The 25,511-nt window shown below is 35.2% G+C and overlaps 1 protein-coding gene across 3 annotated transcripts in view; it reads right to left on the reverse strand.

Moving 5' to 3' along the window:
* Positions 1-15,195, reverse strand: part of dve (SATB1_N and homeodomain domain-containing protein dve) — a 58,904-nt gene extending 43,709 nt beyond the window's left edge. For 2 of the 3 annotated variants that reach the window (XM_033343385.2, XM_033343381.2), the window contains exons 1-3: positions 13,862-15,195; positions 10,211-10,320; positions 3,695-3,965 (exon numbers count right to left, since the gene is read on the reverse strand). In XM_033343385.2, the coding sequence (XP_033199276.1) occupies positions 3,695-3,965; positions 10,211-10,320; positions 13,862-13,898 (418 nt within the window). In that variant the 5' untranslated portion in view covers positions 13,899-15,195. The remainder of the gene's footprint in view (positions 1-3,694; positions 3,966-10,210; positions 10,321-13,861) is intronic. The other variant, XM_033343390.2, reaches the window with a different exon arrangement.
* Between the last annotated feature and the right edge of the window lie 10,316 nt (positions 15,196-25,511).

Consider the following 25,511-nt stretch of genomic DNA (forward strand, 5'->3'; position numbering starts at 1 on the left):
CCAACAGATAGTAGCAGGACGTATGAAATTTAATGATGAGGTTCTGCTTAACTCTACTGTAGAAATATTACGTTCGAATTAAAAGTGTTACGAACAATAGTAAACGCTGCATGATTCTAACGAAATAAGAACAAGAGAGATTTGCAAGTAACAGTAAAGGCAGAAATACTTAATTTTCGTGAAAAATAAATTAAGAGACTTCGCAATCGACGCAATTTAATATAAAAACGCTAGAAATCTTTGATTTAGATTTATTAGACTTATATATGAATCATTGAAGGAACGTCTATGTGATATGGATGATACTAGTTACAAAAATTTACTTATTAAATTTAAATGTAAACAGATTGTACATGAACTTAAACAAATATATTAGCTGAGCACTTTTGTACGATAAAATTAATATTCAAAACGAAATTTTACATGTTGCAAGTTTTAAGCTACCGGCGTTAATAAATCCTCTTGCACAACGGTAACAAGTTTGTCGATAAAACAAATTAAATTAAAGTAAATTCTACAAATTGCTGAGCCAGTTGACTATCCTACCTTCTAACAACTTTATGCATGTTGTATTAAATATCATAGTCAGTCATCAGATATCTCGATAGTTTTCGGTATGAAGTACCAAGCAATAGATTTGTTTGTTATGCGCTGGAGAAATCATCGGCTAGTCATCGAACTGAGCTAGTTGAGCAAACAGTTCTTTCCATCGATCCCAAGGTTTCGTAGAATTTCATGGGATTTAAAAAAATCGAAAACGACAGGGAAAGTCGTGATAAGAGCGACGGAGACGGCGGAAGAGTGGGAAAAGGAGGTATCGGCTGAAGACCGAGGATTAGTCTTGACGCTGAAGATTTAAAGAGGATCCTCGAAATCCGTAGATTGAAGAAGTGCGTGCTTCCACGTCTTCCCTTCCCTTTTGCCTTCGTCATTCGAAATTCCAAGGGCAAATATGTACTTTTCCGCTCCCTATATTTCAACGATCACCGTTTTCTTACCCAAAGTCACGATCATGGGAATTCCACTGGGATATATCTTTCAAAAACATTCGAATATGCCCCATAAACTATCTTTCTTCTAAACTTTTTAGCTTTTTAAATGGTTAAACGTAACAGTGTATTATCGTATTAACGGTTCGAGAGAAAAAAGAGATACAGATTGATGGTATTATTACGAGTAAGATGGATTATTAAGAGTAGTATTTTAAAGAAACTAATTTAACTAATTTAAACGAAAGGGAAGGATTCTTTAATTTGCTTTTATTCTTCTCTCATCTTTTTTTCTTTCTTTTTTTTCGTTAGCAAATAAATAGATATATTCTAGATCCATGTTGCTATTTAAGGAACGCGTTGAAACACTTGTCAAAGGGGATCGATACGTCTCGAAGCCAAGCGTGGACTCTGGTTTTCGTTCGCTCCGGCAAACGGACGCGTGCAAATTGTTTCCACTGCATTATCGAGGATCAAGGAAATTCCGCCGATAGTCTATCTCGTTTACGAGCTTTAACGACCCCTTCGAGCGACCTCCATCGTCTACGCACACAAGCTGTTCGTCATTCTCGATGGAAACTTGCTCTACGAACACGGAATCCAAGTTCTTTAACTTGTACATTGCGATGGTTAACGGTTCCACTGTTCCTCGAACAGTATTACCGGGTTATTTTTATTGTTTGAAAAGACGCGGGATTAATTGGACGATTACAGTGATCATTACGCTAAACTAAAAAACAACCAATCAGTGCAACACAAAATGAACCAATTAAGGCATCAAAATTATACATAAATTAAAAAGAGATGCGCTTATACTATATTCAATAAAGTTTGGTAGAATTAAAAATTAGAACAATCGCATGTGCATATACAGTGAATACAAAAAGTGTTAAAACACCGTTGTAGATATTTATCATAGCATTTACACACTAATTAATTAATTCCAAGTACCTATATTACACTTCCTATTATTTAGTAGTGCTTTTGTATGGCTAGAAAAATTTGACATCATGAAAATTAAATGTAGAACCTGACGAAAAATACGCTTCTTTCAAGAATAGGGACGCCATCGTAATGTAAAATTTAATGTACGTTTACGTGCTTCTGCAATTGCAGAATGTTCCGTTAATAATAATAATAAAATAATATAATTACCTATATATACATATATATTCATATTAATTCTTATATGTATAATGTACAACAATATTATATAAAATTTGCATATAATATATTAATCATAGTTAATACAGGTAAATAAAAAATGTATATAATAATAATAATATAATATTAACATTCTATCTAGCACACAGTAAATAATTTGGAGACGTGTTCAATTTTCAATGTAGAATAAATATCTTTAATTGGGAACGTTTATCTTTTATATTAAATCAAATCGTTTCAAATAGATATTTTCTTAAACGGGCGTATTTTAAGCGCATCAATTACTATTAAAAAATAACTTAATATGTGGCGAAGGATAGTTTGGTGGCATCATCGACACTGATAGTCTAGACCAAGGTTCACGATGTAAACATATAGAAGTCGTTTTTATTCGATTCAATACCATGAAGGTGATGTACGTCCAAGAAAATAACACATGAGCTATTCAATGTGATTTTGGATGAAACTGTAGTTAAGAAGGATAAATAAATAAGCGAAACAAAAGAGGAATTAAAACGAAAAAGAAAATTGAATAACTTTGCTGGTTTTTGAAGCACCAAGTAGTAAAATAATACATAAAATTGATGTAAATACAACATTAACGAAAAACACAAATAAAGTTATATAAATATAATATTAAATAAACTATCACATTAAATAAATATTAATGTAATATTAAAATAAACTTATATATCTCTTACAAGGCATTAGACAAATCAGATAGAGAATCGCTATGGTATAAAAAAAAGTGCTATCCTTGTAAACATTTCAATTTCTTCAAACTTAATAGAATTATAGCAATTGGTAGAAAAGAAAACAATGATGAAATAAATATTAAGCAACTCCTCGAGCAAAACCTTTCGTATCCACAGTGTCAGAAGATAGAATTGAATAATGTAGATTGATTAAAAAATAACTGCGAATAAAATGTTGCGTTGATGTTCTGTTTTTTCTTTTTTTTTTTTCTTTTGAAATCATGCAACTTGGAAACTATGCCGTAATACTTTCATGGAATTAAAATTTTATGTCGATATAATAATATGATACAAATTGGAATCTCTGTCTTCATAATCCTAAAGTGATCAAAATAATTAGTAAGTTCGATTATAGTATGAAAGAACCGCGCTAAAATCTTTCATTATAATTTCGTAAAGTTAATTAATAAGCTTTACAATGTCGTTTGTTATAAACAGCTTGCATAGTGCAAGTATTCTATAAAATACGATATATATTCTATTGTACTGTATACACAGTACAATAGAATATATATCTTATTTTATAGAATATGTGTACGGTGTCATAAGGTATGATACATAATATCTTTATCATATAGAATATATTATAACATTTAAATATTAATTCTAGCATTTTATGAATAAGCGGTTTCACCCGACAGTGTCAAATTATTTGTAATAAAATTCTCCCAATCTTATTTCAGTTGTTTGTCAGAAATCAGTGTGGAGCAATTTATTTGATTTAATTCGGCCATCGACGATCATCGAATGATAGATGGAAGAAATGGAAAAAATGGTAAAGCTCACCCGTACTGGAGGTAGATTTGCTGAGATCGAATCCTTCCTGTTTGGGGCTTGTATTTGCTTCTTGCTTGGGGTGTTGATTGTGCGCAGCAAACGGTGTCTGGGGCGTGCTTAGGGGTGTCTGCGATTGATGAGGATGCACCGGCGGAAGCTGAGTAGTACTCTGCGGCTGAGACTGTTGGGACTGGTGAGACTGAGGACTCCTCGGTAACGAGGACACACTGCTCGGCCTCGAAGGTGGCGAGGTCTTGTGTGTCAATGCCAAAGCTTGGCTCTGCAAACGAAAGAGTTCAACTTCCTAATTAATTATTTACTTATGTCGGATCATTCCCAAGATTTCTCAGAAAATTATCGTGTATAGTTTCAGACAATATGTACATATTGTTAACATACACTCGTTGTTAATATAATATAGTGATTGAATCGCAAAAAATTCTCGTTCGTTGAGTACGTACAATACATTAGAAAAACTTGTTAAAATTGTTATACATTTGATGATTAAATATTCACAAATTCAAATATCAACAAAGATAGTGATAGTTTATATATTAGTATTTCACAATGAATTTATTAATCCCAAAAAATACATACATACACCAAAATGTAAATATTGGTGAACTGTGAGTAACAATATTATGAATGACATACTAAACTAGAAATACTAATAGGTCAGAAAGACGTCCAATCATGTGCATATTTAAAAACCATTAATTACTATCATTTTGTCAAATACAATGAGATTTTTTATAACCGCCCCCCTCTTCCTCCTTACTTCACATCTGTCAGATGCATGAACTGTACATATGATAATCGTGTAAAACAATGGAAAGGGAACTGTATATATTTTATATGAAGAATCACGTGCGTACCTTGCTTTCAAAAATCGTGTATAACTGGATTGCAATTATTACGGATTACAGTTACGGTTTATGATTATCATGCTACGTTACACAAAGGCTGTAATACTTATTAATTTCATTGAAAATTCCGAATTCTCAGTTTATAGACGTGTCTACTTACTGATATGGTTATAATTAAATGGATTAAAGTACGTGAAATACCGAATTAAAATGTTCTTAAGGTAAATTTATATTCTAAGAAAATATATATTATATTTTCGCTTTTATTTAATATATAAAGATTCGCGATAATAGCGTAATTTATCTTTTATATGTTATTCTTTCTGAAATATCTGGTGATAACAGCAATAACAAATCTTTCAAATATATAAAACTGTGAAATACTTGTGAATTAAAATGCAAAATATTTATTATACATCGAAAAAAAGTAATCATTAATTATCTTTATAGCTTATATATCGTAATATAATCTTAACAGTGTTGCGATTTCCCAATTACATTGCATTGTTGCATTGTTGATAATTATTAGTAATATAAATTAATATAACGTTTAGACGAGAGGTCATACGCGTTAATAAAAAATTGTGTGTATATATATATGTGTGTGTGTGTGTGTGTGTGTATGTTAAGATTAATAATAAAGAGTAAAACGTAACTTTCGTGGAAATAAAGTGATAAATTTAAACGATCATCAACAATCGTTAGCAGACACGTAAAGATAGATAAAGTAGACGCAAGGAAAGCTGTGCATTAATTGTGCGGTTTAATAATAGACATAAGGAGAACAACGTAATAATTTCGTCATTAATTCCGATGAGACGACACTCTTAACATAGTCGAATCCGCGACGATTCGGTCGTATCGAATGAGCCGGATGATCTAAGCGTTCTCGTCGATGAAATCTGAACACGTGCTCAATTCCGACAACGGTCTGCTAAGGCATAAGCGCGGACTTAGATTTATGTATGAGTGAACTGAACTTAACACTAACGGCTAAGCCGTTCACGATGTCAACGAGGGTCAAGTGGGCCCAGAATGCGACAATCCTACACTACGACCGAAGTGCGAAATGCACCGCGTGGCAGTTTTCGTTGTCTGAAAACTGGATCGTCGATGACGCTTCCGAGGAACTGCATGACCAAATCGACCAAGAAACCGTTTAACCCTCTCATACTCTATCGTCATTATCTTCTCGATCCGCAACGCATTTTACTCTCAATTTTTATTGGCCGTTATCCTACTATGCTAATAAAACGATCGAAAAAATAGCGAAAAATGTCCATGAAGCCATAGTACATACTTACAATTAATTACGTTCGTTTACCCTATATTTTTTGTAATTTTTGTGAATTATAAGTAAGTTCAGTACGAATAATTTTGAATTAATTTTGGATTAATTTTGGATCAAATGTCTTAACCTAGTAAGAGATTTAATGATGATTAAAATCAAATTAGAAGATTAAAAATATACCTTTTTATATCACAATACAAGTGATAAAATAATGCTTAATTTAGTACGATCGACATGTTGTTTTATCTAAAAATATAGCTAAATTAATGTAGAAGTATATTGAATAGACTTATAGTATATTGCATCAAGATCTTAAATTAAATTTGATTAGATAGCACATTTCACAAAAAAATACAGTAAGTATATTTAGAAATACTTGTTATATATGGAGTGTTTTATAATTAATGATATAAATCATCATAATTAATCAGTAATATTTTTATAAAGTAAGAAACGAATGGATTTCAAAATTGTTTTTTGAAAAGAGAGGGGCTGTAAAAATTTATGAATCAACAAAATCATTTTCTGCTTACAAAATTGTTAATATTATCAACTATTTATCAAATTTAACAAAATTGTATACCGTATAATTTTGCAGCATCACTTTCTAAAATTCATAATAAATAAATCCTAACTTTAATTATAAATAAACTATAAATAAAATTAGTTTACATTATAAAACATTAATTTGCATAATAATATATCGTTCTTGTAATATATCGAATGTTAAGTAAAATAGCCTCTGTATAGTAACATAAATGGCTGATAATTTAGTCCCATGTGCAAATTTTATTATCTTTGTATCTAATAATAATATGCTATAAATATTTGTCAAGTTTTATTTATTACGAATATATCGAATCAACGTTCTTCACATTATTTTCCTATACCTAACACAGTACTCTTGATATAAACTTTGCGTTTAATCCTGGTAAATTTACAGAAAATAAATTCATTATGCCTGGTTTCCTAAGATATTTATTCTACTGTATATTGTTTGCTAAAAAGAAAATATCCATAGGAAATAAACGAACAAAAGTACAAAACTTAACTATTTATTTGAAATAAAAAATCATTTAATCAATTCGTGATATTTACTAATTTGTTACGTAAACAGTTCTTAGAGTCAAATACGTGACAATACTTTCTTCGAAATATAGATACACACCTTATACTCGATACATCGTTTTGATAAACTATTACGATAATTCTGTACGGCCATTATAGGTAGATTTTTGCCACTGCCGAATTAATAGATTCAAAGTTCAATCAGATTGTATCATCGAAATTTTACAAAGATGTAAGATAAGCAATATTGAATCAGTAGTAGGCTTGATCGTGCCATTTCTAACATGATCTTACGTTCTCTCGCGCGATTCGATTTTCTTGAATTCTACATATAATTGCAAATGATAAAATCTTATATTTTATAGGTTGGCATTTTCTTCCACTTTCAAGAATAAATTGTATACTTACTCCTTACTGTTTCTTTTTTCTTTTCTTTTTTTTCATATTCGCCTATCATGAAGACAATAGAATAAACAAAGCGGGCTCTTTTTGCTGTAGAAGTTGTTTATAAACTGCATCTATTTATAAACTACACAGTATTATTGTACGTCGACTGCACGAATTGGCCATAAATAATGGGAAAACAACTAAAGCGAATATAACGTGATGTGGTACGTTGGCGTTAAGTTCGTGTAAATCCCATCATTTCGGTGCAATAATCTATCGCAAGAAAATGATCGAAGAAATATTCGACGGTTGGCGTTGATCGGTGGATAGGCAACGAGAGGACCGAGTTCGGGTCGCTGATTTTTTCACTGGTCCGGACTGTACCGGGGTACCAGCTACTGTTTCGGGAGCTGCTTCGAGGTATGCACTCGCAAAAAACACGTCAGACCGCTGAAGACCCGGGCTTGGGTGCGAGAGCAAGAGGGTACAAGGTGGTGAGAAAAGGAACTGCAGGAGAGAAGGAAAGAGAAAAAGACGGAGGAGCAAAAGAATCAGACGGCGCTGGCGGAGGAGGTGGAGAAGGAAAACGTAGAAGAAAAGAGACTGACGAAGACACCGTGGAAGCGGCGAAGAGAGGAAAGGAGCACAAGCCTGACACCGGTGTATAAAGTAGTGGACGAGGGAGGAAGGCAAAGTCCGGAGGTGAGCGAGGATTGAAAGAGGACGACTGCTCCTTGGCTCGTTTCTACGCGAGGAATGAGGATGAACGCGGGCCTGTAAGCGGGAACGCATAAGAAAAGGCAACAGGTGGATGGGGTTAGCGGCTTATCCGGCTAACGCCCCAAGTGATATCGCGGTAACTTCGACGTGACGCGAAAGGGGATGCACCATTCACTGTGCAAAGATGCGTTCGTATTCCTTTGTATATCCCAACAATTTCCGAATCAACGTAGATTCCACTGCTTGCCTATCCCGTTTCTTAATTGTACTATCTTTTCGATTACCTAATTTTAATTGATTTGATTGATTTTTTGAATATTACCTTCAAAAATTCGATAAAGAAAGAGAAATTGATGCTTAAAATACGAACGAAATTTAAATATCGTCGTCCCAATCGACGACAAATTTAACAGAATGAAAGTACTCTTATGTATAATACGTACCTAAGTTTCGCAGCTGTAGTTTTAAAGATAGGAATTCAATGTTAAATCTGCACGAGAGGGAATTTTGTTTTCTTTGACTTAAGTAATTACTTAAATTACCCCTTGTCTTTCTATGCAGTTACTTACGTATGTATATATATAAATATATATTTACATATATTACGTATAACTGATGTAACCATAAATTCTAGATTATCGTGGCTACCGATTTTATCCTTTGCAAGCGAAAGTAACAATCTATAATTTCTGAGCGGAGCAAAGAATTCACAAATTATACCGAGCAAATTCGTGGCTGTTTCTCTCGTTAATAAAAGAGGAAGTACCTATCAATGTTAGTCCGAAAAAAGTTAAACGAATAATAAAAAGTAAACTCGGTTGTTGTATGCAAAATGCAACATCATCACGAATTAATGCCAGCATCGCAAACAACGGTTCGGCATCGTTTATCGGCGGATCAGCTTATCTACCGGGTGTAACAGAGATACGCGTCAACGACGTTTCCTGCTAGAGTGTTTCCCGTTAAGACGATAACCTTAATCGCCGACCAATGTAAAATGCTGCCTGGTCCTGTGACGATCAAAGGCCCCAGAAATTCCGTGAATTTATTTGCGGCTAGACTTGTGTCGCGTCTTTCTAACGAGCTTACGTAAGTTCGAACTAGAAATGGTCGGCCTACAATGTTTGGCAATTGAACATAGGTCCAGTTCGGAGTACTCCTTGCGTCAGCTTCAATAACCTTCTAAATTAATACATCTTCCTATCAGAAATTTTGCGACGTCTTTCGTGTCGAACCTTGCCGCTCGTGTTCTTCCACCATATCCGTAACGCGTAAATTATCCAGTATTCCACGCGTATTATTTTCTTGAAATTTTAACTTTCGTTCTTCTTATCCGGATAATTTTAGTAGGACTCCATTCCCATTTGCATTTGATCTGATAAATTCTAAATGGTTTCTTTCTTTACGAATGCTGATTTTTATTCTTCATGACGTGCACCAGTATCGAACGAAATCCGAAACGGTGATCACGATTTATTTTATTTTTGCATACTACCTGTAACTTGAATTTAAATTTATATTTTCGTAACGCGGCTTCATACGGATAATTCGTTATGCAAGAAAACAGCGCTAGATACGACGTGTAATTTATTTATAACAGTGGCGTTTATTAAATTTAATTGTCTGGAGGTTTTCAAATTTGAAAATGTATTGCTTGAAGCGGAAGATAGATTAAAATCGTATTAAATAACTTGCTTTTGATTGTTAATTGATTAATTGGAACAATTTTAATTTGTATCGTTTTACACGAATTGTAGATTTCATGCATTTAAAACATTCGATAGATAAAACATTTAATTCAATTTCTAAATATGCTCCTTTTATCAATATAATCTTCTAGCGTTTATTAACGAAAAAACCAGTTTACAAGTCGGTGACTCGCTGTAAACTGGTTTTCTACGTTTTAAATATTCTGTGTAAGCGTGTACAAACTCAAAATCAACGATCACATCTCATCTTTCAATTCCAATTTATAAGTAGCATTGGATGATTGACGAAAGCAATTTCGTAAAAGCAAAGCACTTAAAAAATGTCCTCCCGACAAGAGATTAGCGATTGAATAACACCGACCAATGTAATATCTGTTTTTATCCAATATCGATAGAATGGAATTAAATGTCTCTGTGGTTTACGTTAATCGTGCAACATTCTAATCAGGCTTATCGAAATATCAGATGGCCGATATCCACGTACAATAATTGGCCCTCTTCCCGCGGTAGATAATCCACGGATTGATGCTTCCACGACTACGTTACGTAAATTGCTCATTTCGCTACCAGATGTTCGCTGCCTTCTAGTCATTTCTAAAAAAAAAAAAAAAAGAAAGAAAGAATACTACGTGAAACAAGAAGAGTATCATTTCAATCGTTCGCTGAACGAAATCAATAAAATCGTAACACATGCTACGAGTGTTTCAAAATTCTAAATATTCAAACTTCCCTATGTACTATTGAATTGGATTATTTACAATAATTTATTATGATTAGTAACGCGATAAGTAAGAGATATACGATCACGAAATATTATTATTTACACGCAGAATTCTCCCTATTAAATGAAGATAACGCACGATATCTTATTTTCTATTTGCACCTTAATAACGTCGCACTTATCGTAACGTACCTGTAACCTACAACGGATGTGATCGCATAAAATTGTATTACGACAGGAATACCTTGATTATTGTGTGTTGATTAGACATTTTTAACGGATCGCGATGTACCTGAAGAAACGTGATAAACGTTTCTTACAGAAATAAATCATCAATGTTACCATTTCTAGACAAATGACGTACGATGTAAGGCTAAGTATCAACACTTTTATAAATATTAATAAGATATTCATAGCGTGTTCGATGTTGAAGATAACCGAACAGAAAACTTGGATGAGGAACTGTCAGGGAAAGGGACGAGAAAAGTTCTATGTGCATTTGATGTATCGGCTTCGGCGGCCGGATAGATGGATTACAATCATTCCGGTAGCTGGGGTGGTCAAATACCGTGACCATGCGTGCCTCGAACCTATCCTCGGACGTACATGTACGCACTTTCGAGTGCACACGTGGCCTCGGTGTTCGTACACGGTATACTCCTGCGCGCAATACGACAAGGACGCATCTTCGACTACCGGAATCTGCTTTTCACTACTGGAATTTTGGAACACCGAATATGTATTCCGGTTATCTTGAAAGCTACCAACTCTCCTTGGGTTACCATGTTAACAGAAAGCATACGATGTCCTTTAAATTAAAAAAACGTCGCGTCGTGCTGTCTGTGCAAGAAATTCGTGATTTAAATATCACATGTGGAATATTTATGTCATTTATTTCGCACAAGATTTCTTTTAATGAATTTAATCTAAGGAAAGATCTGAATTAATGAATACCTTTACAATTCCGTTTAATAACCTCTGTTCTGATTATTGTTTGACGTACGTAATATTATTATATAGCAATTTCTTTTTCAAAATGTTATTGTTCTTGATAATACTCGATAGAAATTAAGATGAATAAAGCTTTTGGTTGAAACAATAAAAGTACATTATGTTCGCCATATACAGCATATATAGCATACTATAGTTTCTGTCAGTAAATTTCGTAGAATATAAAAATATCTGCCTATTCCGAAATCTTTCCTATGTTCTGCGCGTAAAATGTAATGTAACGATATATGATAATTTACGTTTGACGTACGTGACATTTATGTACTTAATACGTAACGCTAATATTTATTACCAGGTACTTCGGTACTGACTAGTTGAGAAAAACTCGAAATTTATTTGCATACGAAACTGACTTGTCGCTATGACGTGTAGAGTTGCTTCCCCTACATTTTCCCCTCAATTTTTAAGAGCGGAAGGTAAATGCCTGTTACACTTCAGAGAATAGCAAGGGAGGGGCCGATTTGGATGTCCAACAAACCCCATATAATACTACCGAATCCCTCTCGGAATATTGTTCTTGTGTTTATTGAGGAAAAATACGGATTACATTATGCGTAATCTTGACAAGGTGCAACACTCCTAAAAAAGGAAATCTCTCGATTCCCTGACAAATCAACGTAACAGGCATTACCGGATTATCTTTGATTTCGTCGCTTCTCACGCACCAAGTTTAGTCGTGTTTTTATACGTGCAGGTGCACTCAGAACTCGAACGACTGAGAAAAAAAGCAAAGAATATTTTTCGAACTATTTCCTGCTCCATCTAATCTCTATCTACAAAGTGAAACACATTGAGAACACGCATTAGAAGTAACAGTTAGAAAAAGTATGTGACTAGTGCATGCATATGACGAGCACATTGAACTTCCGTGTCTTGGAAATTTTCGGATATCCATTGATGTTACAATGATAATATCGTTGTAGTATAAAAACAATAACATTCGTTGTGAGATTAAATATTATATTACGAAGAATTTTGTTATCCTTAACGTTTATAGATAGAGTGGAACGTACCACGAAGACGATAAGGTTTTTTTTAAGACAGCAAGATGTTGGTACACCGAGATCGGAATACGTTCGAATATCTAGGTCAGAAATAAAAATCAGAAGTTTCTGACGATCGAGAGATCGACTGGTCAATGGAGATGCGGTCTTATTGCATTGAATGCCAGAACGTGGACGTGGTCGTAGCACAGGAAGAAGGCAGGGGCACATCCGTATCGTGGTCAGAACCCGTGACCCCCCGTACGTACACGTGTAAACGTACGTATGGCCATCCACGCAACACATACGACCCGCGGTTTTACCAAGGATTATCTGACAACCCTTTCCACCACCTCTACCACCTTTAGCATCGCTCCGGTTGCCTTTCTGAAATTTTAGAGCGCCGAATCTACATACATACTTGACACTTTTGTCTACCTCACTCGACTTCTTCTGCTTAAGAAATTCCTACTACGGAGGACCATATATAACGATCTGGTTAACCAATATTATCTAAGTACATATGAAGTTTTTAATTCCATTTTCTGTAGCACTTACTGTACTCGACATAATCTGTAATCGTCAAGTTGAATCTTTTATTTTCCTCGACACATTTCGTGGTACCCGTAATTGTTCCCTCGTAAATTATTTTATGTTAAAAAATTTTAGAATAATCAGCAAATTGCAAGACAAGATAGCATTAAATCTCTTAATTGTCTTGAATTTATTAAAGGCAATATATAATTCATTGATTATCTGTTAAAAGAATTTGATGTTTCTAAATCTTGAAGATTACTCTGGGATTCAATTGAAGTTATTTCTTATTCATTTACCGCGGTATGATTTTTTAATAATTACTATCTCTGATGTGACACGTATTCTATGTAGGTATTATATTTTTGAGAACTGACCTGTTAATGTTATAATCGGTGATTAACTTGCAATTTTCTTGGGATATGTTAAGACAACCAACTTGTACAACTAGCTATTTAACTAACTTAACTACTTAACTCGTAATTATTGCCAGCTTATGATTAATATATCTATATAAATCATTGTTCGTCTCGTGCATTATATAATAAAATTGATTGTTTATAGTTTTTTATATTTACTTAATATAAAAATTGATATTTGAAATACTTTCTTTTGTATCCAAGTAAACTGTCTATTCTAAGATCTAACGAAAAGTGGCAAATTGATATCGGGGAATTAGCTTGGTGGCAAGTTGAAGTGCTCCGAGAGGGCAGAAATTGCTAGGGTGGCCAATTGGCTGTGTAATGTTAGAAGGGGTTACTTTTCAATGATGTTATTCACGGATGCCAAAATCGGGATATCATTTCTTCGATATGAATATCAGAAGCGAAAGGGATGTTTGAATAATCATTTGCTTTTAATTATTAATGATACACATATTATTTACCTGTACTTGATCTGTTTTCGTATTTGCAGCCATCCATGCCTCTACAAACGTGTCCATAGCGCTCTGAAAATCCATTCCCTCGTAAAGAGTTCCTCAATAATTATCCTGGGACTCGGAAGTCGCCGCCATTTTTTATTTTACACTGACATTTATTGTTTCGATTATTTTCACTGATTAATGTTTGTCCTTAGTTCATGAAATTTACCAACGATTAAGACCCAAAATCGCTACACTTTCTCGCTACTCACCATGCAAATATAAATTTGTTGTAAAGTCACAATCGCGTCTATTCATATTTCGAACGTCCTTAATTATTCTACGTCTCCTAATGTCAATTTTTTAGCATACACAATACCATACACAAGATACACACTCTAATATAGGACATACACTTTGCTTCAAATCTCATTAACCGTAATTACGTACGTTCGGTTATATCCTCATGGCAGAAGTTTTTTTTACCGCGACGTTATTGATTATTAAGAATACATTATATTACTATCATCGAATAGTAAAATTGATTTAATCACTGGATCAATAACGGCGTCGACCGCGCGCACTTATGACTAGATTGAGAAAAAATGGTTTTGCACACACGTGTTTGCGGAATGATGCGACAGTATCTCGAAACTCAATGAAAACAGCGCATGTATGGAACGTGACTTTACACTAAGAATGTTAAACCGATCGAATATTAAATTTCAGTTTCTTTCGATACATACGATAGCTTTTGATTTTTTGGAACAAAAGTTCACTATACGTTTAAATAGAAACACTATGTCAATAAATAATATATACACTGGTAAAAATTGTTTGCAAAACACTCCAGGAATATTTCAGTCTTTAAGGAGAGTTTAAAACATGTACTCTTGGTTAAGTAAATTGCAAAAGTGTCACTAAATCAAATTGATTTTCGATCGGCCAATCGTATGACGTTTCAGTTGAAAATCGGTCTTGATCGATTAACTCTGATCAAGCTTGAAAAGCTTCAATGTCATCGTCAAAATCACTCCGAACGATCGATAACAGATTTAATCTTAAAACGGTCTCACAGTTATTAATCGTACGACATCGTCAATGAACACTATTCTCAGTCATGTTTTCAGAAACTTAACGTTGCTTTTCATCGATCTTGAAAGAAAATCCATCTTCAGGGCGGAATGTGGATCGAAAGATTTTCGTAACATGTATCTCGATCATGTTCTTTCGAAATCCCGATCTAAATGTGAACAGGTCGTGAATATTATACACGATGCTGAAAAAGAATACACGAACCGCGAGAATAACACGTTCGCATGGGACGGCGTTCCAGCCGCGACTGTGCGTGCCGAAGCGTCGCGGCGCTGGTTCTGCCCCTACGACGCCCTACCCGCCGTCGCTATTACCCCACCACCTCGCCAGCTACCATCGCCCACCGTCGAGGACTATCCTGGTCCTCACTTGGATGGTTCACCCTCAAACCCTCCGGAACTACCTTCCTCATCCGTGCAGTTTCTCCGCTTCTCTCTTTCCTCCTCTCCTCCTTCTCCTCCCCCCTCCCCGCTCACTTTTTTCACTCCATCTTTCTTTCATTTTTTTCTTTTTCTCTCCTGTGATTCGTCATATCCTCTATCCTTGTCTTTTACTCATCCGCACGATCTTACCCTTTTTTATCTTTCGCCGTCCTTTCATCTTCTTCTCTTTCAAGTTTTCGTTTAAAGTTTCCTGGTCCTTCGATTCTCTTTGCTTTTCTTTTCATGTCTCCTCTACTCTCTCCTGCTTCGCCTTATTCACCCCTTTCACCTTGTGTCTACTTATATCTGCTTTTCTCTTTCTCTTTCCCTCCTGATGTTGTTAGTTTCCTTTCTTTCTCTTCTGATCCCTCCTCTCCTCATTCCGTCTCTCTCCTTCGCTATAATTCGACTCCCACTTCTCTGGTTCGGGAGCTAGTTTTCCCATATACCCCGCTCTTCTTAGCTGTACCACTTTCAGTCCGGGGGTGTGTCTAGAGATAAGATGCACGTACACTGTTGCACCTGTGTACCTGCAACACGCTGTGCAAAGCATCTCGTCGTGGGCATCGCAGACCAGGGGCCGGAAGACGGAGAATTAAGATCTCTTACGAAGATTTCGATCCTGCCCCTTCTAACTTGTTTCCTCGGCTATGGGTTTGTTCTCCTGCACTAAGGAGTTTCTCATCTTTCTGTATTCATCCAGTTGCGTCAGTTTTCTTTGTCTTCTATTCACGTTCTGCTTCGGCAAAAACATTTCGCGGAAAGAGTTTAAGCTTGACATACTTTTTGATATTGGCTGTAAATTTTCTAATAATAGCAACTTCTTAATACCCGGGGAAATTCAAATGAAGCAAAATAAAAAGAAACGTACAATGAAATATTTACGTACGATAGAATATTTATTTATATACGCTCTTTATTTTCAACTTCAGAATAAGCAAGTATTTTGATATTTCTGTCGAGACGAGCATCTTTCAATATTTCTCTTTAAAATTGTTTTATCTACAATTTTAATCTTACTTTCAGCGTTCATGTATCGTAATATTAATGTTATTTTTAACCGACAAAATTATAGAAATATTTTATAAAGGAATGCTTTTCTTTTTATTATAATATGTAATTGTGTATACGAATCTATAAATTGATTTATATTATTTTCAGACAAGCTAAAAGTATATAATAGCTCATACATAAATAATGTATCATATTTCTGTCGTAATAAATCGAGGGAAATAAGTATTTCAAGTGATAGCGCTTACTATAATTAATGCCACTGTTTTAATAATAAAACAAAATTTAACTAAGAAGTATTCGTCTAGAAAATTTAATTATTTATAGAATTGAAAATTCTCAGTGTAAAACAAAATTATAAAGGATAGAATATATTGATTGTAGTTGTAATATCTACACATTGTTATTATGTATTCCTTGATAAAAGTCCTCTTCTATGTTCTATATTTTATACACAATATAGAATATAAAAATTACTTGGTAGATAGGCAATATGAATTAAACTTATAGTATACAATACTAACTACTAAGTAACCGTTAATAGCCAAGATATTGATGCGATTCTAAATTCCCAATTAAAAGAAAATGCCTTGGTGTTTTTAATGGTATTTACATTTCATGATTTCAAGTTCAGAGAATTTTGTAAGTTGAGTTGGACAGTAAAAGTACAGCAACGTTTAAAGATCTATATAGCTGAAAAATTTTATATTAAAAAATTAAATTTTGTTCTGCATATTGTGGTTTTATAACGCGGTTAAATTATTATGATAAATCTATTATGATAAGCCAATATTGAACTAATTTTCTTTTAACAATAACAGTACAAACGTATGTAAGTATTAAGGAATAGTTTAAAATTGACGTTAATGGATAATTTTAGTTTTATATGAAATTTAACAGAACTGAATTCATATTTAGCTCATGTCACGTATATTTAGTGCATTAGTGTTTAGTTCATAAATGCACTGCCTTGTAATCTACAGATAACGAATTATAAAAATAATAATTTATACTACACCTATAAAATACAAAATGAGTGTCGCTAAATGCAATTTAGATAAAATTTTGATTTTTGTTCATGAATAAACATAATGCCTCTGTTTATGAAAAATAGATGATATATTAATATAGTTCATCTCGAAGTGGATGTTTAAAATGTTAAAGAACATAAATGGATATCGAAATATATTATCAGCTACAGAATTCGCACAATTGAAATTCTCTCACAAAAATTATAATGGTACACGACTATTTCTAGCGTTAAAATGTGTTGACACGTTATTCGTTTGATAATTCCTTTGAAATTATTGCATCATTTAAATTCTTTACATTTTTTTATAAAATAATCCTATAGATTTTGTTGATTTGATTTAGTCGAGTAACTAATATTGGCTTTTCGCTATTCCGATATGTTCGTATTAATTCGCGTTAATAAAATCTCTATTTTGATAAAATTTTGTAATTTACCAAATCATACTTGAGCGTAAGAACAAAGATAACGTTAGATCAAAGGAGCTAACACTCAAGGGACATACACCATGGACGATACTTGCGTTGATTTTGGCTTCAGATTATACGATTCGAGGGAATTAATTTGTAGCAAGCATAAGCGACGACGAATAAGTAATAACGTTATTCGTGGCTAACATATCTGTGAAATTTCGGTGCTTCTCGCTGTTCTTGCATATTCTCCTACACGAACATAAATTGTTACATTCGTATATGACTCATGTATGGCTTCACATACACTCAATTCAAGCAGAAATATTCATTGAGTTTCGCACATAAAGACATTGCGAGTAATATAACGAAATAAGATAACAAATAGATTTGTGTGTGAAAAACACTGGAAACTAATGAATGAATAATGGAATAAAAAAAAGTCTAGTACGTTACTATGCGTTTTCAATAGAATGACCGTCAGAAAAATTAAAACATTCATCATTGCATCAAAGGTGTGTGAAAATAAGGGTCTTAGCGCAATGTGTAAGTATCTTTCGCAATTAATTCTAAATTAATCCATAAAATGGATACAGGGTATTAATTATTAAACACAGAAATTGACAAATAAAGACCAAAAGATAACTGAAAATCTATTTTTAAAAAATCTCGAAACGAGTGTCGTTATGATTGTTCAACATTTGTAACAGATTACATGGAGTAATAGATTGCTTATATCTACCGCGACGTTCCGTATCAGTTCCGGTTTCCGGTGCATCGACTATAATAATGATTACCGTTTAAAATATTTTACCGTTTCTTTTCTTTTTTTTACTATTTAAATTCGGTGTTATTTCTGCTTTCATTTATAAAGTTGTTCCATTTATCAAATGACGCGTTGAATGCGCACATCGGGATACATACTTTATATTCAGTTAAATGAAACAGCAAAAGTCGTTTAACCCAGATTGCGAGAGAAGTTATTGATATCGATATATGATATTCGATTTATGCGAATGAAGAAAAAGTTCATCAGTCAGATCGGTCAGCTTAATCTCGGCCAAGCTCCGATAGCGCCACGGTATTAGAATAGATAATCTCGGGATTAAGGGGAGTGCTCGCCTGTTAATCCATTATTCACGTAACATCTGCCATTCAACGTTCCATACTATTTCAACGGTGTTTTCATCGTTTCTTTTTTCCCTCTTGCTACTCCAGTTTACTTTCAACTTAACGGAATTACCTGTTAAAACTTCATACGAATAAAAATGTAGTATCTAAAATATTCGATCGATAATTACGGTGATAATCTGTGCTTGAACACGCAGGTTGAGATTTTTCGGTGTAGATATTTTCGATTCGTTGAAATTTTATGTTTTTTATTATTGCGAGATATAGACACGCAGTTACGTATTTCAGGTCGAAATAAGATAATGGAAACGCGTTGCGAATTTGTCTGTATACGTAGTATGGTCTCGTGCATCTTACCACATGTTGGCTGAAGCCAGCCGAAAATCTTCCAGGCAAATTCCTGGTGACAGATTGAGGAAATCAGGAGATTTCATTCAGTGATACAACATTCTACACTTTTCAAATCCAATTCCATACGTCAATCAGGTAAGCTGAAATAAAAGCTGGATTTTCGTATCAAGAAAATGCTTAATCTATTTTTCAGTGGAAATCGATATTCTCAATAATTTGTCATTGTTTTTGATTAACTTGAAAAAATTAGCTAGTTGCTATGAACAAGTAACGATAGAATGCACTTGCTCAAGGTATCATATGAAAATGCTATCATGATTAAGAAAGATTTTGGTATTGTTAAACTTTGACGTTTAAATACGTAGTTTGAAAAAAATGAGAGTACCTCCGATTGTATTGTACTCCAATCGTAGAACAGAGCCGAGAATTTATGTTTGAGAAATTTTCTTTTCTTTTCAGCTAGTTAAATTATTTTTTAAAAGAAAACCTCTTCATTGTATCAGGCCCGCTTAACACTAGTTTAAACTTTCTTTCGCACTCTGATTTCTCGTTAACGGAAAAATTATATCAGCTACCCAGTTTTATCTTACTTTCCCTTACTTCAATTAAATTAGATCGTTCCCCGATTTTTTTAGCATTGTTGAAACAATTTATCCATTAAAGCCATGTATTTTTCAAATTATCCAAAGAATACGTTCTTGCGATATAGAGCATTTCTTTATATTTCTTTCAGTACTGATAAACAATGTGGAATAAAACGATTAATATAATTACCTTATGACCAACGTATTCGATGATTTCTCGTTCCAAGCAGAATACTGTTTAAAAGAAATCGTGTTTATTATGTATCGAATATGCGAATATTGTTTCTTTATACGGTTTCCTGAACATTGCTTTACATCTTTAAGCGCAAACAATTTTACCTTCAAACAAAGAAACGACTTTCTTTTTTTAAATGAAATGCATCTTAAAAGATGCGAACTTGCCTTCGATCTTTGTTGCCAGTGACGTTTAACGATTAATTGTATTTTAGACGTTCGCTTAAAATCGAGATGCCGTTTACAGATACAAGGGTAGAAAATTCTTTTTTCTATCGGCAGTATAATTTCACTATATGTAGCTGGAAAAGCGCCGGTGACATTTAAATAGTACGATCACCAATAAATTTCTAGCGAAACGTAAAAGAACGAATTCGCTCGCTGCCAATTTCGAATCCAGTTTCGCGACGCTTTTCCCTATATTACTATTTCCCATGGTAACCCAGCGCTCCTTATCGCAACGGTGAAGCCAATAAAGCATCTACGAGGCTTTACCTCAAACTTCTCCAACCCCTGCCTGAACGATGCACTCTTCCGACCAGCCATCCCCATGCAAACGACACACACGTGCACACGAACGGGTACAAACTAACCAGTCTGGCCGTATATAGATTGAGCGTCTTCCTTGTAAAAGGAGCAAGGACCGGTAGCGAGGTAATGATTGCATCCGCGGATGCCACGGATGCAATCTGTGTGCAAAGCGGACCGAAGTTGAAACTCGAAGGGTGGAGACCGGAGGAAGAGGAGGTTGGGGAAGGGAAACGAGGAGAAATAGAAGGAAGAGAGACGGCATGATGGGGGAGGCGAGGAAGATGAAGAGGAGGAGGAGGAGGAGGAAAAGGAAACGAAAAAACGAGAAGCAGGGGATGGATCACGGATGGAAGGACTACGGTTCCCGTTTAACCGTGGAGGGGTTACCGGTCGAAGCCTCGCCGGTGACACGGCTGGTCGGACTATTTTCCAGGATCGCCACAGTGGGTGGTAAAGCTACGCCGGCGGGGCGTGTTCCACGAAGCTTGCAGGCGGAGCTTTTGCGACTCACGCCTTCCAGCACCAAGAGAGTAGCTTTCCCTTCGAACCGGCAACCCGTCCCTCTCATCCCTCTATGCGGAGGATAGTTCCTCTCGGAAGCCACCCCTGATACGACGCGACGCGAAGCGCCGCTCTTTCCTCTTGGAGTTTTTCCAAACCGGCAAGCTTTCCCCTTTCCTCGGCTCTCTTTCCCTATACTCGCCAAACTCTGCATCCGTGTACCGGCGGATGTACACGCTTGTACGCGTGTTTGGACACACGCTATCGCTGGAAAAAGTGGAAAAAAAATAGAAGCTTGCCCATTTGCTCGAGAAAATCTGACTTTTTAGGAGCAGCGGAGGGGCTGTTAGGTGGAGCCAAGCGAACCACGGAGGACAACTAAAGCGAGGGTAACGTATGCTCGGGGCTAATTTGTCGAAGCTTACCAAGAAAATTATGAGCGTCCTGCGCGATGCATGCCAATATCCATAAGGGCGAGGTCGTTTAGCACGCTTCATCCTGTATTTTTCATCTTCCTCAAACCGTCAAACACTTTTCTCGGAACGTTTAACGAAGAAAACGGGGAAGCTGGTAGGGATAAACAGCGCTATCGAATTTTAATTTACCGATAGACTCTCTTAATACGCTGGTTCAAAGTAGCTTTCACATCGATAAATCGCATCCATACGAATATTGATTCTCTTCGAAGATTTATATACGTGTATTACGAAATATTATTTAAAACAGTTCAACCGGGTATTTTATTTCTCAAATTTTGTAGTGGTAGTCGCAGGATCTGTCGTTGATAATGAAAACAAAAGAAAATGAACTTTCCGTCCAGAAAAGTGAAAATTTCTTATGTTTATCGTCTGAAATATAGCAGTTCGTAAATCTGCGTAACTGCATAAAAGTTTCTCGAAGGCCTTACGTGCTCGTTTACTCAAGAGAGATAGTTGGAAAGTAAAGCGAGAAATAGGAGACGATAATCAAAATGTCGACATTAATTCAAATTCGATAAAAGATTTACTTACACGTAGAGAATCGCGTATTTAAACAACAAAAAAGCAGAAAAAAAAGGAAATATAAGAAATACGTAGCCAAAGCATCGAAGCGTTCATTGATTTACTTTCTCTCTCATTCAATTACCAGGATTGGCAATAAAATGGAAGTAGCCGTCGAATTTAAATTTCGTAGTCGATGCTCGAGACGCGTAAGCGATAAAGAAGAACTGGTTGGAATAATATCTGAAATAAGAAAAGAAATATACAGTTCTTTTCGGAAATACGTACGCGATATGCCGCGAAATCTGTCGAGCATGTGGTCTGGATGCGTTAAGGTACAAATTGAAAACCATTTAGCAAATCTCCCCCATCGTTCGAAGTGTTAATAAATTCTGGTTTACGAGGGTCGGAGGGGTTACGTTATGGATCTACGAGCGTCGGTGCGTTAACTCACATAAAAGCGGTCGCGTTTCCGCGCGTGTAAAAAGGATCTCCTGCCGGAACAGAACGCCATGGGAGCCCGCGAAAAATATTTCGTGTCATCGGTACGGATCTTTTTGCCGCTCCATCGAGCATGATCGTCCTTTTCCTATGTGACTATGCTGTCGCACGAACCTAAGGGGTGCAGTTTCTTTAACGCTAATATATTTGAGAACGTTATTAGATAGATCGAAGGAACTGCATCGAAATGTAAATAATACGAATAGTTTAGCGTAACAAAATAATTGGAATAAACAATTTGGTTGGTTCATGGGACTGATACAAGGATTTTTTAGTTATTGGTGAACAAGGAATAACTTCGTTACTTTCACCAGTGTACTTGGTAGGTTAATAATAATTAGAAGCAGCGTTTACTACGTTTCATATGGAGTCATCAGTCTGTGAATATTTATCAAAAATATATTAATGATATATGTTAATTAATTTTATAATTAAAATACACCTCGTTGAAAATAAGCAAGTGTCCGGATACATTTTAAGTATCTGTAGAGTATACATATAGTTGTATTACTCGACAACGTTTGTGTATCATAGAATCGTGCATTGTATATATTAAATTTTATTGCGTACCGTACTATATATCTAAATATTACCGGAATGCATAATATCGTTATAGAAGATTAATATAATAAATTTTATATGAAAATATAAAGATAGAGCGTGGTGGGCACTAAATATGGGTAATAATTATAATAAAAGTATTAAATCTCTTTCAGGCGTAATTATTCCTTTCAATCCGGAATTCACAAAATAACTTCGTATAATCGATATCATAACCGTACATTTTAAAGGATCGCTAGCTACGTTATAATCGATAGAAGCAATAACACATGTGAAAAATAAATATACAAACGTAATCATATAAGTAAGCGATTTTGTAATTAACGTAATAACACACAGAATATGTAAAAACAGCATAAAAATTATATTTATTGATCTAAAGATTATATTCTTACATCAAAATTGCTTCTATAAATTAGTTTGATCGATTTCAAATCTCTTCCAAATAAAATCTGAATTCGAGGTAATTTACAGATAAACAATAATAGCTGACGATCAATACAAATATAATTGCCACGCATTAACATTACAATTATCGTCGAACAAAAATACTTCTCAATTGTGTTTTTAAGATTTGTTAAAATCTCTATATGAATCAATAACGATGCTGCTAATGAATCACGATAGTTTTTCCCAGCGTAACTATAAATTCGATCTAAATGTAATCAGCTTCCATGCTCTTTCCTTGAGTTCCTTTATCTCCTTGTCGGCCTGAAATGATACTGAATTTAATACAGCTTCATTCAATAAACTCCCATATACATACTCATCTTCGTGTCACCAAATTCTAACTCGACATAGAGTTGTACATCGTAATCCTCTGACTATGTCGAGCAGGTCCTTTGAGGGTGAAAACGTTACCGGCAGCACGAACGAGAAGATGGAGCAAACGAGAGAGAAACAGAGAGAAAGGAAGCGGAGATGGGTAGATATATTCGTAGTTTGTCAGAAATCTGTAGGTATAATACACCGTAATAGGAAAGAGGAGATTCACCCTCGTTGCATACGACTATCGGGAAAGTATAATATTATCTGGAAAATGTACGAATACGTGAAACGAAAACATTATGCGATAGACTGAGGGAGCGGAGGATGCGCGATCACCTCAAAGGCTAATGTGAGGTTTTGAAATTTGGATTAGGTTTGCAACAGTGGGAGGGACATACTTGCTACAGGACACCGACGATGTCCCTTTTAGGACATTGAGGTGCGTAGTTTGGAAGAGATTTGGGGGTGTAAATCTAGTGAATAGGGTTTGCTCGTGTGGTATTCGACATCAAGCTGCTTAAGCGATAACTGTAGACTAATCAGAGCTGGGAAAGTTCGAGAAATTGCTAGAAAGGGGTGAAGATGCTACAGCCTTTTCGAAAATTTCCAGATTTTAAACGAACCGTTTATGCTTATTTTTGTGGCAACCAAGATAACGACAACGATAACAAACGTTCTCGTAACCGAGCAATTAATGAAAGCAATTGCTATGAATCTTTATTATTGTAACAAAAGGGTAGGTCATATAAGCCATGAGTTTTAACGAGAAACAAAAAAAATTGTATTCCCTCAGTTTAAGATAAAATTATCTATCATATAGCTGGATTCGTAAAGTTTGTCTTGAAGTATTCGTATAAAGTCTAATTTTCTCTCTAAAACATAACAGAATTTCACTCTATATGAAATGTCATCCATATAAAATATCAAGGATATAATTTGGTGATCCTAACGACGTAAGTATAGCTCGCGTATAAATTTCCTATAAGTGACAGCATTAACCACGAGAAGGGAAACGCGGAATCGGTAATTCAAATTCGAAAAGATAATGTCCCGTTGGTATAACGTATATTTCGCGGTACCTGCGCCTAGTTAGGCAAGTTCGCTTCCGAAACCTCGTCTCTAACCCCCTCAACGGCGTGGACGTAAGGCGATGTAGACGCGGCTTCTCTCCCGCTACTCGACCGTGGATGCGTTATATATCACGAAGAAAACTTTCAGCATAGATAACCTACTTGAGGAGTTAGCCCGCGTACATGCAAATTTCTGAATTATTATGCCGCGACGAGTATATTATGCGAGCTAGTTCCCATCCCTTTCGCGGCGCTCGCGCTTTCGTGGCCCGTTCGTTTCACCCCCTCCCGAACATCACCCTTTCCGCGTTTCTGCTACGCTCAACCGGCTGCACTTATCTACCGCTTCGCCACTCTTCGAGATCGTTCTTTCGAATTAATCTGACGAGACTAGGTGCGCGAAAACGCTGAAGGAAATATTCGAATTACGTAGTTGTAATAACTGTTTGATATTTGTTGGCGAAGAATAAGTTATACGATTGACCAATCCGATT

The sequence above is a fragment of the Bombus vancouverensis genome, chromosome 5 (assembly GCF_051014615.1).
Source record: "Bombus vancouverensis nearcticus chromosome 5, iyBomVanc1_principal, whole genome shotgun sequence".
Lineage (NCBI taxonomy): Eukaryota > Metazoa > Arthropoda > Insecta > Hymenoptera > Apidae > Bombus > Bombus vancouverensis.